This window comes from Nicotiana tomentosiformis, chromosome 2 (genome assembly GCF_000390325.3).
Source record: "Nicotiana tomentosiformis chromosome 2, ASM39032v3, whole genome shotgun sequence".
Taxonomy (NCBI): domain Eukaryota; kingdom Viridiplantae; phylum Streptophyta; class Magnoliopsida; order Solanales; family Solanaceae; genus Nicotiana; species Nicotiana tomentosiformis.
The window spans coordinates 137,271,947-137,289,516 of record NC_090813.1 but is presented as its reverse complement, the minus strand read 5'-3'; the positions used below and the strand labels follow the sequence as shown (position 1 = coordinate 137,289,516).

At 39.4% G+C, this 17,570-nt stretch overlaps 1 protein-coding gene across 1 annotated transcript; it reads right to left on the bottom strand.

The window, feature by feature from the left end:
• Positions 1 to 9,557: 9,557 nt before the first annotated feature.
• On the bottom strand, positions 9,558 to 12,323 carry LOC104093214 (uncharacterized). Its single transcript, XM_009598943.2, has 5 exons — positions 11,972 to 12,323; positions 11,650 to 11,859; positions 11,243 to 11,502; positions 10,954 to 11,134; positions 9,558 to 10,054 (listed from the first exon to the last, which is right to left on the bottom strand). Exons 1-5 carry the CDS (start codon positions 12,321 to 12,323, stop codon positions 9,558 to 9,560), a joined length of 1,500 nt encoding a protein of 499 aa, XP_009597238.2.
• Between the last annotated feature and the right edge of the window lie 5,247 nt (positions 12,324 to 17,570).

Sequence of the window (17,570 nt, the reverse complement as noted above, 5' to 3'; positions counted from 1 at the left end):
CAGTACAAATTCTATAATGCAAATCAAGAATCTGCCAAACAATACACAATGCCTCTTACGCAGAACGTCGTCCTCAGGCGACACTAAGATAGCGCCAGCATACTCTGAACATCTTAAATCTTCCCCCGCTTCTCCGAGCCTGTGATATTTTTATCAAAACTGAAACGCAATCTTGATCCTCAACTTCCAATCTCCATACCGCTCACTGCACATATCATGCTCCTATGTGATAGTACAAAATATTCATCATAACTCCTGAATCATCAGTAGAATTAACACTACATCGGCTCGAAACCTTTCACTTAACTCATTTCAGAAGAAGAATCGCCACCCACAACCAGCTTCCCACAATCGCAGAAAATGCAAACCTCAAGTCGTGGTCTAAACTGCCATAACTCTTCCGGGATCTATTTAGACATAACCAAGCCATCAAAATCAAATACCTTTGAATCAATCAAATCACAGTGGTTGTCAAGCCCGCATGTACAATCACGAATCACTTGTATAGCCTTACCATACCAAAGGAATTGATCATTTCCACAACCATGATGATTCAAACCATTACTAACTGACTCAACTTCTTCCAATTTACTCTTGACTTGCCTTCAAAATAATATCCCTAAAACACATAACAGACCTCAAACGACACTCATCCTGAGTGACCTAAATCACGAGACTACATCATCTCAATACCGGTAAGCCATCTCATACCCTCCTCGTGCACTCAAAAGTATCTTACACTTGTCCTAAAAGATCTTCTACATACCTGAAGATGTTTCCTTCCATCTTTCTAACACCATACCGCAGACCCGATGACAGCATAGAAATTCTCTAAGTATCCTTCACACTCTACCGCAAAACCAGAATCCTCAGCCACATAACGAACTTGAGAATCCTTAAGAACCACACCTTAAATCTCGAATCCATTAGTACTATTATTGAGAGTCGCTCACTCTAATCCAGTCCCGATTATATATAACCAGACAACTAGTGCTCCGTTAGCACATGAACGCTCCAAAGAAGCAACTGACTGAATCATTTTTCCTTGTACATCACACTCTCAAAGAAATAACAATTCTGAGTCATTCCCCAACCTTCACATAAACCGATAAGGCAAAAGTATAGCAAACACCCATAAAATCCCTAGCTCAAATTACCCTAGATATTCTCTTCCCTTAGTCACAATTGATCCATCAGAGTACCGATGACCAGAAATTGCACAGGCACACAACCGTGTGACCTAATCGTAGGCAATGTCCCCCACTTAACTTTATGCTATATTCATATAAATCCAGACCCCACAATGACTTGATGATCCCACACTATTACTCGACCAACTTCTCGCAAGCTCTTGTTGCACTAATCATAACATATCCCAAATTATCAACCACCATCGCACGCTCAACCTCCTAGGGGTCATACTATCTTCTTCGAACAATCCAAACTTACATCACAATACATGTATCTTATGCTGGACAGAAAGTAGAATACTTCATAGGAACCTCGTCAAAACCACGCAACCACTAACCTACACACAAGAGATAGCCCACCTGCACAACCCCATATCGACATCTTCTATCGACATTGCCATGATTAAAACCACCACAAAATCAGTTAATTCTCCTAAGCCCACGCTCGCTCACTAGCTATACGCACTTGTTCGTTCCCATTAACATCCGCTAAAGATTTAGCGATATGTTCAAAACTCGAAGTCGTATTACATCCCAAGCAAACTCTTCCCGTCATATCCAAACTTCCAAAGCACAAAATCCACCATCTCAAACGAAATACACGACTTAGTCCTTTGTTCACCATGACCATAATCACACCAACCTTCCTCAAAGCATGTGGTTATCCTACCACAAAATCCATACGATAAACTAACATTCTCACTCCGAGTTAACCATCTTCTGAAGTGAACTACTTGACCTATGTTGATCATACTCGGCCTATTAGCAATTCAACCATCACGAGACATCTCCTACCATGTCCTTCCTCCTACTCCGCTGCTAAAATACAGCCTCAAATCACAATCCATCTCTGATAACCACTTCTTAGGAACCATTCACAACATCCTGCCCCAAAGGCAAATCAAAGAAGACCCTAACACCGACGAGCTTTAATGCATTCAAACAAGGACAACTACACAACATCACAAATGAGAATTTCACCAAGTTCAAAAATCCCCCATCTCACAACTCCGTCAGCTAACGCCTGAATATCCGCAATCCAGTTACCTCCCCTCCGCCGGGATTAAATGCCGAACCTCTAAACCATGAGCCGAATAATCCTTATTTCGAGTCATTCACTGTCACGCCACATAAGTAAGCACCCTACCATATAAACCAACACAGCGGGATAACAACACACGAACATCATAATACACTGTGCATAGCCTCAAAACCGTAAGCAACACAAACATTGAGCTAAAAGGACAGGACATCCTTCCACAAGGCGACAATAATAGCCCGCCCGAATATGCAGGGAGAAATATCTTGCACCACATCTGCAGAACCACTACAACTCCTCGATAACCAAATGATTACAAGAGCTCAACATCGTATAAGAATGAGTAGGAAGGAAATTAAGGCATAAGCTTTAATGGAATCAAATCGCACGACGAGGAATCAAGAAGAAAAGTGTTCCTAACGGCCCTATAGCCTCTTGAAGATAAGTACAGGCGTTTTTGTATCGATCTGCAAGAATCTACTAGACTTGCTCATGACTTATGAAACCCAAGTAAACCTAGAGCTTTGATATCAAGCTATCATGACCCAAAATCCACTATAGGACGCGATGGTGCCCAACGTAGCCATTAGACAAGCCAACGGTGAACTATCACATTAGTTATTCATTTTAATTACTTTCAAAATCATAAATTTTATTAAGTAAAATGTTGAATCTAATACCATAGTTGAGCCCCTCGATAAATCAATAGACTCGCTCTCTGACTGTAGAAACCAAGGCAGGTGCATGTCTGGACAAATCATTGAATTGGACATCATACTGTGACACTGTCATAGTACCCTAGTGTAACTGCTCAAACTCTGCGCGCCATGCATCCCTAAGGGTCTAAGGAACAAACTCTCTCAAGAACAACTCTGAAAATCGAGTCTATATAAGTGAAGTTGCATCGGCTGGGCTACCCTCTTCGTACACACGCCACTACAAATATGCTATTGCTGATAGTTGGAAAGTAGCGAAAGCAACCCCGCTCGTCTTTACAATACCCATGGTGCGGAGAATACGGTGGCACTCCTCTAGTAAACCATGTGCTTCCTCTGAAGCCAAACCACTGAAAGTAGGAGGGTGATACTTCTTCAACCTCACAAGCCTAAGTTGCTCCTCAGATGTTGTTACCCTAACCTCGGGCTGAACCAGAACAACAGGCTGTACTGGTATAACCCTGAGACGTGATCAACGTGGACCCGCTACTCTGGGGTATGGGCCGCGGGAGTCTGAGCTCTTCCCTCAGCCTGAGATGTGGCCGGTGCAAGTAGAATCAACCCTGCCTGAGCTAAGGTACCGAATATGCTCAAGAACTGTGCGAGGGTCTCCTAAAGTGCAAGGGTGGAAACAGGTGCCTTGGGTGCCTGTTGCCCAACTGGAGCTACTGGTGGCTCCTCAGTCACAACTCTGGCAGGCGCTCTAGCTGCACCACATGCCCTTCCTCAGCCTCTACCCCGTCCTCTCGCGGCTTTAGCAGGGGGCGCGGGTGTCTGATCGTCGGATCCAACAATGTGTGTCCTCACTATCTGTGAGAGAATAGAAAGACAAAGATTCAGTTTTCGAAGTCAACCAATTCACACGATAAGGAATCAAAGAAGTAAAGTTTTTCTAACAGTTCTATAGCCTCTCGAAGATAAGTACAGATATCTCTGTACCGATCCACAAGACTCTACTAAATCTGCTTATGACTTGTAACACCTATGAACCTAGAGCTTTAATACCAACTTGTCATGACCCCAATTTCTCTTCGTAGGATGTCGTGATGGCATCTAGTCTCTATGACTAGGTAAGCCTAACATTTAATATATCTTGACAGAAATAATTAACAAAATACTAAAGCAAGTCTGATAACTGATATAATCTTCTAAAATAGAATCTCCACAACACACTTCCCAAAACTAGTAGAACTGAGTCATAAGCTCTACAAAGTAATACTAGAATGACTCTGAGGCCTGCTGATGCTGAGCAGGTATACCATGAAGTCTCCGCAATACAGCAAACAGTCGATCACTAATGTCCGGCACGAGCAGACGTACCTAAATCTGCACAAAAAGATGTGCAGAAGCGTAGTATGAGTATACCACAATGGTACCTGGTGAGTATCAAATCTAATCTCGGTAGAGTAGACGAGTATCAAATCTAATCTCGGTAGAGTAGACGAGGTCAAGACACCTACTAGGATATAATAAATAGAACAAAGACATAATAACAAGAAGCAACGGAAAGCGGAGCAATAAGTAATATGAAGCAAGTTAATAACATAGACTAATGAAAGGATTGCAAGTATAGAGATAACATAAGGAAGTAATTGAAAAGAGCCACAATGTTCATATACGGACAAGAACTGGCAAAACAAGGAAGAATAAAACAAAAAGAGTGTTCCCACCAAATAACTCTTTGCAACATGAGATAAACAACAAGAATCACAATGAGGTACCGCCTCATGCACAATAAGAATCACAACCTAGGTATCTCCACGTATAGAACAAGAATTGCAACCGAGGTACCGCCTCGTATTCACATTTCTCAGTTTCAATTACAATCTTTCCTTATACCGCAGCGTGAGCCTTACATTTAAATAGTTTTGAAAATATTTTTTCCTAAATAGCTATACGCACTTTAGCCTATCTTATGATGCCACGTGGCTTCACATAATTTCTTTACAAGCAACACACACATAAGTCCCACCTTATGCCACCGCATGCATATTAACCCCTTATTCTTATACCGCCCCATGCGCGTCAATATCACATCACAATAACAACTCGCACCACAAGTGTTCATATGTCACAACTTACCAACAATCAACAATATCAATGTTTCCACAATAATATCCCATGGCTCCACCACAACATGTACAAGAATATAAATAATAACAATGAATGTAAATTCTCAACAAGAAAGATGTCTCAACAATTAACACTTCACCTCAACGTGATAACGACTTTCACAACTTTAATACCAATAACTCAACAATGAGAAACATAATATGTAACCATGACACTAAATAAGAATAACTCACAGTAGAAGAGATAACTTATACCGATGACTTCAAATAAGGATAATCAACAATAAAAGAGTTAACATGTAACAATGACTTCAAATAATGATAATCAATCAATGAAAGAGATAACATGTAACAATGACTTCAAATAATGATGATCAACAATGAAAGGGATAACATGTAACAATGAGAGAGGCAACAAGTTCAACTAAAGAGTAGTTCAACTAATTGACTTCAATTAAGGCAACAAGTTCAACTAATTGACTTCAATTAAGGCACGTGAAGATAGACTAGCACAAATAAGAGTAGATTGACTATGAGAATTTAGAACATGATATGACAATTCAATTAAGGCATGGAAAGAGTCTAAATTTCCTAAACCGGTCAAATACCACATACAACCCGTGTACCCACTTGTCACCTTGTGAACATGACTTTCACATAACACAAATGACACAATCAATCCCAAATCCTAAGGGGTAGTTCCCCTACACAAAGTTAGGAAAGATACTTACCTCAACTAGGCCAATTCAACCCTCGAAAATAGCTTTTTCCTTAAATTTTGCTTCCACACGGCTCAAATCTAACCAAAATCGACTTAATATCATCAAATAATACAAGGAAAATTGATTACAATAGATAAAGTTATGATCTTTATATTTTTTTAAAAAAGTCAACCCGGGGCCCGTCTAGTCAAAATCCGGGTCCAATGGTAGATTCCCACTACCCATGACCCCATGGGTTCATATATGCGATTAGTTTCAAAATTCGAGTCCAAATGGACTCCCAAAACTCAAATTCTTATTTTTGAAAAACTTGACAAAGTTTCACAAATTTTCACTTTGATTCATATGATTTTGATGTTAAAATCAAAGATATATTGATGGAATATAGTTGAAAATAGATTACAATCACTTACCCAAAGTTTGTAGATGAAAATCCCCTATCCAAATCACCTCCTACCGAATCTAGGGTTCTAAAATGAGAGAATATGAGATGAAATCCCAACTTCCAGCCCTTTTGATCAGCTGCAGACATCGCAATTGTGATAAATGTTCGCAATTGCGAACCCTCGCATTTGCGAAGAATTCATCGCAAATGCGGCCTCTGACCAGCCTACAGGTACTTCGCAATTGCGAGAAATGGGTTCACAAATGTGAACCCTTTCCCTTCGCAAAAGGGATAGATTAGTCGCAAATACGAGCTACCCAAAATCATAAATCACTTCGCAATTGCGAGCCAGGTATCGCAATTGCGAGCCAAGTATCGCAATTATGATACCTGAGGCCCTCTGCTAAGCTTGCAATTGCGAACCTGGTGTTCGCAAATGCGATAACTGAAGCATCAGCACACCAGATTCTGCATTTCAGTTCAAAACCTTCTGAAACATGTCCGAAACTCATCCGAGCCCCCGGGGCTCCTAACCAAACATCCACACAAGTCTAAAAATATTATACAAACTTGCTCGCATGATCAAAACACAAAAATAACATCTAAAATTACAAATCAAATACTAAAATGCATAAGTTTTAAAGTAAATTTCAAGAATCACTAGAATTACAACTAAACGACTTAATCCTATCAAATCAACTCAAATTGATACCAAATTTTGCAGATAAGTTCTAAATAGCATAACGGACTTATTTCAACTCCCAAAATTAAATTACGAACTCAAAAGCTAAAAGTCAACCTACGGTCAAAGTTTTCAACTTTAAATTGTCAATTTCGGCAAAACAACACAAATCCACCTACGGACTTCCGAAATCAATTCTGGGCATACGCCCAAATCCGAAATTATGATATGAAACTATCAGATCCATAAAAATACCGTTTCGGGGTCGTTTATATAAAAGTCAAAGTTTGATCAACATTTCTAGCTTAAGCTTCTAAGTCAAGAATCGAAGAGTCTAAATCAACCCGAAAGCTTTTCGGAATGAAATTAAACAACCTGGTAAGTCATAAAATCATAAACTTACATGTGTGAAGCAACAAAAGGGGTAACGGGTGCAATTACACAAAATGACTGGTTAGGTCGTTACATATTTGCATGGAACAACCTGAGGGTTTTATTTAAAAAGGCCACGAACATAAGGTTTGTAGTATTTTGAAGTCTATTTACTATCTTAGACAATCTTCTAGGCAGTAGTATGTATACTTTCATAGTGTAATCACTTCTAGTGGCTTCACAATGATCCATAAAGATCATTGCATTTATACCAAAATATCTATGGGAAATTTTTTAATTATGTCATTATACGTTGATGACATATTAATAGCCAGAAATAATATGGAGTATTTAAATGAGGTTAAAGGCCTGGTTGTCATCCCATTTTAAAATGTAAGACATTGGTGAAACAACATATATTTTGGAGTAAAAATTTCAAGAGAATGTTCAAGAAAATTGTTGTCTCTTTCTCTAGAGAATTACATCATAAAGGTTCCTGAACGTCTCAATATGCATAATAGTAACCCTATTGATACTCCAATCAACAAAGATAATACCTTAAGTATTAAAATATATCCTAAGACCCCATAAAAGAGGAGAAAATGAGTCGTTCCTTATGTCAATATAGTTGGTAGTCTAATATATGCAATATTGTGCACTAGACCTGATATCTATTTCGCAATTGGCTTGGTAAGAAGATATCAATCCAACTTTGGCCCAGCACACTAGAAAGCAGTTAAGAGGATCATGAGGTACCTGAAGGAAACTTCTAATTATGCACTTTGCTATGAGGGTAATGACATGTGCTTTGGAAGAAAGAAATTCCACCTCTAGATATATTTTTCTGCTCAATAATGGTGTTATATCATAGAGTAGTAAAAAGCAATCATGTGAGACCTTATCCAATGAAAGCTGAATTTCTGGCTCTATCTTCAACTACGTAAATGAGAAAATGAGAGAATGATTTGAAGATTTCCTTCTTTTATATATTCAACAGAAACCTATGTTTTGTCACTGTACATACCTAGGATTATATACAAAAGGGACGAAATTGTACATAAAATAAAATACAAGGAAGGAAAAATAATTAATTAAAAATACATTGTGTAACGTGCTAGCACTATGGGAATATTATAGAATAATGTATTAATGGAAATAAATAATTAAAGTACATGGTGTAATGTGCTGAGCACTAGAAAAATATTCTTGAACAATGTAGTAATTGTACTTCATAATTAGAAAATCCTAGATATTTTTCTGCAAAGCTTCATCGTCTCCAACACCCCCCTCCACCCTCAAGTTGGAGGGGGAAGGAAACACACCCAACTTGCCTAATAAATCACGATGAAGAGGTCCTGTGAGTGGTTTTGTGAAGAGATCTGCCAATTGGGAAGAAGATCGAACAAAAGATAATGAAATCAGCCCAGCTAGATATTGTTCTCGTACAAAATGACAGTCGATTTCAATGTGCTTCGTCCATTCATGAAAAACGGGGTTTTTTGCTATGTGAATTGCTGTTTGGCTGTCGGAGTGAAGGGTGACTGGAAGAGAAATAGGAATTGACAAATCCTCAAAAATACGAACCAACCATGTACGCTCTGTGACCACTCGCCTCATGGATCGGTATTCTGCCTCGGCCGAACTGAGTGAGATTGAAGTTTGATTCATGGATTTCCAAGAGATCGGAGAGGTGCCAAAGGAAATGTAAAACCCACTCACCGACTTTCACGAGTATGGGTAGGTTGCCCAATCGGAATCACAAAAGGCTAGGAGTTTGAATGATGAGGAAGATGACATAAAGATCCCAAGCCCAGGATCTTTGAGCAAATAGCGAAGCACACGGAATGCTGCATCTAGGTGTAGCTGTCTTGGGTCCTGCATGTACTGGCTGAGGTGCTGGACCGTGAAGGACAAGTCTGTCCGGGTGTGATTGAGGTAGTTAAGTTTTCCAAGGAGATGACGATACAAGGTGGGATCCTTCACTGGTTCCCCTGTTTGAGTAGACAGACGAGTAGATGAATCAAGTGGAGAAGAAACATGTGAAAAATGAAGGGAGTCAAATTCTTGGAGAAGGTCGTCTCCTCTAATGACTAATATCGCCTTTAGTCTTTCCACACTGCCATCTGAATGTTGTTTAACCTTATAAACCCATTTGCATGGTAAAGCTTTCCTCCCAGGTGATAATTCAACCACTTCCCAAGTCTTATTAAGTTCAAGAGCCTCAATCTCTTTATCCATTGCTTTTTGCCACCCTGGGTGATGTGCTGCCTGTAAATAGTTGAGAGGTTCTTGTATATTGGACAGTGTGTTTAGCATGTGTTGATTAGTAGAAGATAGTCCACTAAAAGATATACAACTAGGTGTAACAGGTGTGAGAAATTAAGAGTTGCTAACATCTGTGAGTTGGAGTGCATTACAGATATAATCCCTGAGATAAGATGGAGTTGTGTGTGGTTTGGTAGACTTCCTAATAAGAACATCCATCATATGATCAGAATTTAGAGAAGGAAAAACAGGTACAAATGTATGTGATTGACTAGGTGATACTAGAGAATCTGGAGAGAACTTAGAAGAAGAGCTAGAGGAAATAGGTGTGCTAGGATAAATTGAAGAAATGGGAAAAGAACATAAATCAATTGATGATTCAGTAGGCTCTTGGGAAACTTCAGTATGAGGTCTGGTACTAAAGGGTGAAAGTTCTGGAATCTGGTTACTTATACTAACTTTAGCAGTGGGTAAAGAAACATCAGAAGAAGAATTAGACTTAATAGAAGCAAATGGAATGAATTCTTCATGAAATATAACATCTTTAGAAATGAAGGGCTTTAAATTCTTGAGCTTCAACATTTTGTAACCCTTATTTCCATAAGGATAACCTAATAACACACAAGGAGTAGCCCTTGGTTCAAACTTAGTTCTATGATTTGAGAGAGTGGAAGCAAAACACAAACACCCAAAGCATCTAAGGTTAGAGTAATTTGGCTTGCTTTTAAAGAGAACTTCGTAAGGAGTTTTAAATTTTAAAACACTTGAAGGAAACCTATTGATCAAATAGGTTGCTGTAAGAAGGCAGTTACCCCAATATGATATAAGTATGTGTGATTGGTATAACAAGGCTCTGGATGTCTCTAATAGATGCTTGTGCTTTCTCTCCATAACTCCATTTTATTGTGGTGTGGACACACAAGTGGCTTGATGAATAATACCTTGTGACTAAAAAATTCTGATTGAATGTTCCCACTTCCCAATTCAAAGGCATTATCTGACCTTATAATTTTGACCTTGCTATTAAACTGCCTTTCTACCATGGCTAGAAAGCCTTTTAGAATAGTGAATGCATTGGATTTGTTGGTTAGTAGATAAGTCCATGTTCCTCTACTGAAATCATCAACAATTGTAAAAAAAATATTTAAAACCATCATATGTAGCACTATTGTATGGTCCCCAGGTATCCACGTGAATTAATTCAAACACTTTCTTAGTAGATAAGTCCATGTTCCTCTACTGAAATCATCAATAATTGTAAGAAAATATTTAAAACCATCATATGTAGCACTATTGTATGGTCCCCAGGTATCCACGTGAATTAATTCAAACACTTTCTTGGTAGAAATAAAACTAGAGGGAAAAGAAAGTTTGGATTGCCTTGCTATAGGACAAATAACACATGGAGTGGAAAATTTAGAACAATTAGATATAGAAACTGATAAAATATTATTCATAGTGCTAAGGGGCATATGGCCTAATCTGTAGTACCACAACTTTTTCTTTATACTTGAATCAGAAAAACTAAAACATGATTGTAAACCATGATTGGAAACAGAATTCCTTCTTGGAATTAAAACTCTTCTAAACTTAGGTGAACTCTTAGACACTATTGTTGTATGTATGGATCTGAGAATGTAGAGGCCTCCTTCCTCTTTACCAATCTCCAGTGGAATCTTCATTGAAGGGCTCTGCAGAAGGAAACATGAAGAGGGAGTGAATAAAACATATTGCTTGAGTTGTCTGCACAACTTGTGCATAGACACCAGATTATATTTAAAGGATGGAATGTAAAGAACATTTCGTAGAATCAGATTAGGCAAAAGAGATATAGTTCTTGAATGAGTGACTTTAACTCTGTAAGAGTTTAGAAGTTTAACCATGAGAGGTTCAGGCAAAATTTTTAAATCTATGAAAGATTGTTTGTTGAAAGACATATATTTTGTTGCTCCACTATCCAATATCCAAGAATCATCATTTATTTTAATTAAACATGCAAAAGAGTCAAAGAGATTGGTTATACCAGCACAACTCACATTTGCTGCAACATCAGAGGTTCCTGCATTGTTTTGTCCCATTTTCACTTACTGAAGGAGCTACAGCAATTCAGCCACATTCTCCTTGGTAAGGTTCTGACCTCTTGTTGCATTTTTCTCTCCCTGTTCACTTTCCTCATTTGAAAAGAAAGCGTTGTTTGCCTAGGCACCTCCCTGAAACCTTTTCTGCTTTGTGAACTTGAAATCTGCTGGAAAACCATGAATCCTATAGCACTTGTCTATGCTATATCCAGGCTTTTTGCAATAAGAACAAATTCCTGCATTTTTCTTGGATTCAAAACTTGTTTTCAGCATCATGTTCTCATTAAATTTCCTGAAGTTTTCCGGTTGGTTTGCAACAATGAATGAGGCAGATTCCCCTGATTATGCAGGGGTAGCATGTATCTCCCTTTATTTCTCATCTTGAATCACAAGAGAGTATGCATGTCCAATGGAAGGTAAAGGTGATGACAACAAAATGTTGCTCCTTACCCCCAATAAATATGTCATTCAGTCCCATTAGGAATTGCAGTAGTCTTTCATCTTGGTATGCTTTCAAGATTTTGACTTTTGTTCCACACTCACACTTACAAACACAAGCAAAAAATGTGTTGAATGCATCTAGTTCATCCCATAGGCTCTTCAATTTGATGAAGTAAGTTGCCACACTTGAATTTTCTTGCACCACTGAACTTAACTCCTTTTGTAGTTGGAACAACTTTGCTCCATTTGCTTGACCAAATCTGTCTTCCAGGTCACTCCATAAATCCTTTGCACTCTGTGAATGAAGAATACTCTCAGCTATCTCTTTGGATAAGGAGTTGAGCAGCCATGAAAGTATCATGTTATTGCATCTAGCCCAAGCTTACTGGATTCCAGAATCAGCCTTAGGGACAACCAGGGTACCATCGATAAATCCCAGCTTGTTCTTTGCAGACAAGGCAATAATGACTGCTCTTCTCCAACCTCCATATCCGTTTTTATCAAAAGCTGAGGACACAAGGTTCATCCCTGGATTGTCAGAAGGATGAAGGTAGTAAGGGTGAGTAGAGTCAATCACTCGTAAAGCAATAGTAACTGCAGGTGCAGGAGCATTGGTGGTGGTAGTAGCAGAAGCTAGAGTATCAGCCGACTGTGGTGAAGAATCCATAGCAGACAAGCTTAAGAGAAGAAAAAAAATGAAGAAGGAAAGATGATTTATGAATGAGAAAGCAGAAAATGATAGCAGAATCAAACCTGCTCTGAAACCATGAGAAAATGAGAGAATGATTTGAAGATTTCTTTCTTTTGTATATTCAACAGAAACTTGTGTTTTGTCACTTACATACCTAGGATTATATAAAAAGGGACGAAATTGTACATAAAATAAAATACAAGGAAGGAAAAAATAATTAATTAAAAATACATTGTGTAATGTGCTAGCACTATGGGAATATTATGGAATAATGTAGTAATGAAAATAAAGAATTAAAGTACATAGTGTAATGTGCTGAGCACTGAGCACTAGGAGAATATTCTTGAACAATGTAGTAATTGTACTTCATAATTAGAAAATCCTAGACATTTTTTTCAAAGCTTTATCGTCTCCAACAATAAAAAGCTATTTGGTTAAAAAGGATTCTTGGTGCATTTGATTGGTGATGCAATAAGTGCTGATCAAATAACTGTCTATTTTGATAGTCAATGTGTAATATATTACAAGCACCAATGATTCGAAATATCACTCTAAAACCAAACATATTAATATCAAGTTCAATTATAAGAGACATGGTAGCACGCGAGGAAGTGAACGTACAATATATCTGCACAATAAAAAAGGTTGCAGATCTATTCACTAAGCCAATTCCTAGATGTGTTTATTGAACATGCTAGATCTCAAGGATTACGTAGGCTTTGATATGTTGCCATTGGTTGATTGTTTCATTTTCCCAAACGTTCGCAGATATTTATTCTTTTTAAAATAAAATAAATTTTTAATTTTGCACACACTTATTATTTGAATGTTTGTGTACATTCTGATTATGAATGTTTTTTGTACATTCGTATTATAAATGCTTATTGTGATCAAATTTACATATTATTGAAAGGTATGTCGAGTAGATAGATGTCAACCTTTTCATACAGTGACCGCCTCCATCAATTTAGTATTGATGGGAGATGAGAGAGATTTTGAGCAAATTATCATACAAATAATTTCAGAGCGCACGAATTAAAATTCTTTAGCGTCGGATAAAGGAATGGCTAAGGTCATTTATTGTTTTTGGTGAAAATAGATTTTACCTAATCTCCCTTGAGAGGCCAAATGAGAGTTTACATTTATTGAGTAGATCAAGGAACTCAATTCATATATATATATATATATATATATTGGGTACGGCAATTGAGGTTGCTCCTGCTATAATTCAAGGGCCCATCAGCAGAAATGTCTCGAGGAGTAGTTAAACAGGCAGGAGATAATAACAGAATAATTGTGTGCAAGCAGGATGTTGAGGTCCGAAATTCGAAGTGAAATTTTTTATTTGCCTGTTCTTAGTCGTCATGGGAAAGAAATACAGAAATAAGAAAGAGATTATTTCTTTAGAGTCTTCCTCTTTTTTGTTGATTTAGGTGACGTAGTCTTATCCGATGAATGGCAGTGAGAAGGCGAAAAAGGTCGTCTGAATATCATCTGTATAACATTATCTTGTGAGATAAAGACATACGCTCCATGGGAAAGGAGAAAATATTATAGCACATGTTTTCATATCATGTATGCAGATATCGACCAAATAGGTTAGCGTAAGTTTTATCTCAACATATTATTGTGTGAGAATCCCAATTTGAGTACCCTTACGACTCCTATCAGTGCCTCAAAGCTTGATTCGATGTTTGCTATCTTTATAAGTTAACAAATGACCATGGAAGATTCGGTTTGGTGAAGCATGACTAGAAAAGTGAATTGAATTCAAGTTGACACACTCGTGAAAAGAGGAAGATCATTAATGGTATCTCATTTTTTTGTGTTTGTTGGTACCCGTTAGGACTTAAGAGTCATGATTGTGAACACAAGAAATTATAATGCATGAGATCTAGCAGGATACTTTGATTCAAATGATCTAAGGAACTAACCATACTTTGTATGGTCTATTTGAAGTTTTTCATGACGATGACGAGAGGTTATATATTCCTAACAGATGTATAGCAACGTGCTCTCATAGTGTGCTGGTCGCACAACCTATTTATCCACTATGAATGATGATGAGAAAGACAACAACAACAACAACAACAACAACAATACCCCAGTAAAATTCCACTAATGGGGTCTGGGGAGGGTAGTGTGTACGCAGATCTTATCCATATCCCGAAGGAGTAGAGAGGCTGTTTCCAAAAGACCCTCGGCTCAAAAAACAAAAAGACAAAAGGACAAAAAGGGGGACAATATTAGTATCACAACAACAATCATAGGATAAATAAGAACACCATGAAATCCAGAAGAAAGATGCAAAGCAAAGGGAGACAATATTAGTAAATATTAGTATCATCACAATAGTCATAAGAAAAATAGGAACACAATGAAATCCTAAAGAATGATGCAAAGCAAAAGTGATAGCTATTAAATAGGACATGCAGTGAAAAGCGAAATAGGAGGCCACAACATTCCCACTAGCTATCTTAGACAAAAACCCTATATGGCTAGTCCCACCATGGTACGAAGTAAGGCACGACTCAACTACCTCCTAACCTACAACCATAATACTCGACCTCCACATCTTCCTATCAAGTGTCATGTCCTCAGACATCTGGAGCCTCGCCATATCCTGCATGATCATCTCCCCAATACTTCTTAGGCTGCCCTCTATCTCATCTCGTGCCCTCCGCAACCAGCTGCTCACACCTCCGTATCGGAGCATCTGGGCTTCTCCTCTGAACATGTCCGAACCATCTAAGCCTCGCTTCCCGCATCTTGTCATCAATGGGAGCCACATGCACCCTCTCCCGAATATCATCATTCCTAATCTTATCTATCCTAGTTTACCCGCACATCCACCGTAACATCCTCATTTCTGCAACTTTCATCTTCTGGATATGTGAGTTCTTAATGGGCCAACACTCAGCCCCATACATCATGGCCGGTCTAAACACCGCTTTATAAAACTTACCTTTGAGTATCGGTGGCACTCTCTTGTCACACAGGACTCTAGATGCTAACCTCCACTTCATCCATCCTACCCCAATACGGTGTGTGACATCCTCGTCTATCTCCCCTCCCCCTGGATAACCGAACCAAGGTACTTGAAGCTGCCTATACTCGGGATGACCTGCGAATCAAGTCTCACATCCACGCCCACTTCCCCTGGCTCAGAGCTGAACTTACACTCCAGGTATTCCGTCTTCGTCCTGCTCAGCTTAAAACCCTTAGACTCAAGAGCCTGTCTCCAAACCTCCAGCCTTTCATTAACACCGACTCGCGACTCATTAATCAAAACTATGTCGTCGGCAAATAGCATGCACCATGGCACATCCCCTTGAAAATGGTGTGTTAACGCGTCCATCACCAGGGCGAATAAGAACGGACTAAGAGCATAACCTTGGTCTAACCCCATTACAACCGGAAAATACTTAGAGTCGCCTCCTACTGTCCTAACCCGAGTCTTAGCCCCATCATACATGTCCTTAATCGCCATAATGTAGGGAACCGACACACCTTTTGCCTCCAGGCATCCCTAGAGAATTTCTCTAGGAACCTTGTCATACGCTTTCTCTAGGTCAATAAACACCATGTGCAGATCCTTCTTCCTCTCTCTGTATAGTTTCACTAACCTTCTAATAAGGTGTATAGATTCTGTAGTCGAACGATCCGGCATGAACCCGAACTGGTTGTCGGATACAGACATTGTCATCCTCACCCTCGCTTCAACCACCCTCTCCCACACTTTCATGATATGACTCAGTAATTTGATACCCCTATAATTGTTACAACTCTGGGTATCACCTTTGTTCTTATACAATGGAACCACCGTACTCCACCTCCACTCATCCGGCATCCTTTTCCCCTTAAAAATAATATTAAACAACCTAGTCAACCACTCTAAACCTGCTCTCCCTACACACTTCCAAAATTCCATTCTCATCTGGCCCGGTCGCTCTGCCCCTACTTATCTTATGCATAGCTCCCACGACCTCCTAAACCTCGATACACCCACAGTACCAAAAGTCACAGTGACTCTCAGAATACTCCAATTCGCCTAGCACAATATCCCGATCCCCTTCTTCATTCAGAAGTTTATGAAAGTAAGTCTGTCATCTCCTCTTAATCTGGGCATCTTCCATCAATACTCTACCATCTTCGTCCTTGATGCATCTCACTTGGTCCAAATCCCGAGCCTTCCTCTCTCTCAACTTGGCCAGTCGGAATAACTTCTTCTCCCCACCTTTTTCCCTCAATTCCTCATACATACGACCATAAGCCGCAGTCTTAGCCTCTGTGACCGCCAGCTTAGCCTCCTTCCTAGCTGCCTTATACCTCTCCATGCACACTCGCCTCTCCTCCTCACCTATGCTCCCCACTAACTTCAGGTACGCCGCCTTCTTTGCTTCCACTTTACCTTGGACCACTTCATTCCACGACCAGTCTCCTTTGTGCCCACCAGAGATACCCATCGAGACCCCTAACACCTCTCTCGCAGCCTCCCTAATATAGTCTGTTGTCGCTGACCACAGAGTGCTCGCATCACCACTGCTCCTCCAAGATCCCATAGACGACAACCGCCCCTCCAATGCTTGGGCTTTATCCTTAGTTAAGGCTCTCCACCTGATTCTCGGTCTTCCTCGAGTAGACCTTTTCCTCCTCTTTAACATAATACCAACATCCATCACCAAGAGCCTATGCTGCGTCGCGAGTATCTCACCCGGAATCACATTGCAATCCTTGCACAACCCTCTGTCACACCTCCCGAGGAGGAGATAGTCAATATGGGTCTTCGCCACCGCATTTTGAAAAGTAACCAAATGCCCCTCCCTCTTCCGAAAGCTAGAGTTCGCAATCACCAACCCAAAAGCCTTAGCGAAGTCCAACAACGATGTACCTCCTCCATTCCTCTCCCCAAAATCG

What these genes read in the sequence shown, in the direction of transcription:
- LOC104093214 (XM_009598943.2), bottom strand. Translation starts at nt 12,323, where the DNA reads ATGATACTTTCATGGCTGCTCAACTCCTTATCCAAAGAGATAGCTGAG. An exon ending in GAATGACATATTTATTGGGG is followed by an intron (nt 11,860 to 11,971) that starts GTAAGGAGCAAC and finishes CTGCATAATCAG; the next exon opens with GGGAATCTGCCTCATTCATT. An exon ending in GCAGAAAAGGTTTCAGGGAG is followed by an intron (nt 11,503 to 11,649) that starts GTGCCTAGGCAA and finishes AAAACAATGCAG; the next exon opens with GAACCTCTGATGTTGCAGCA.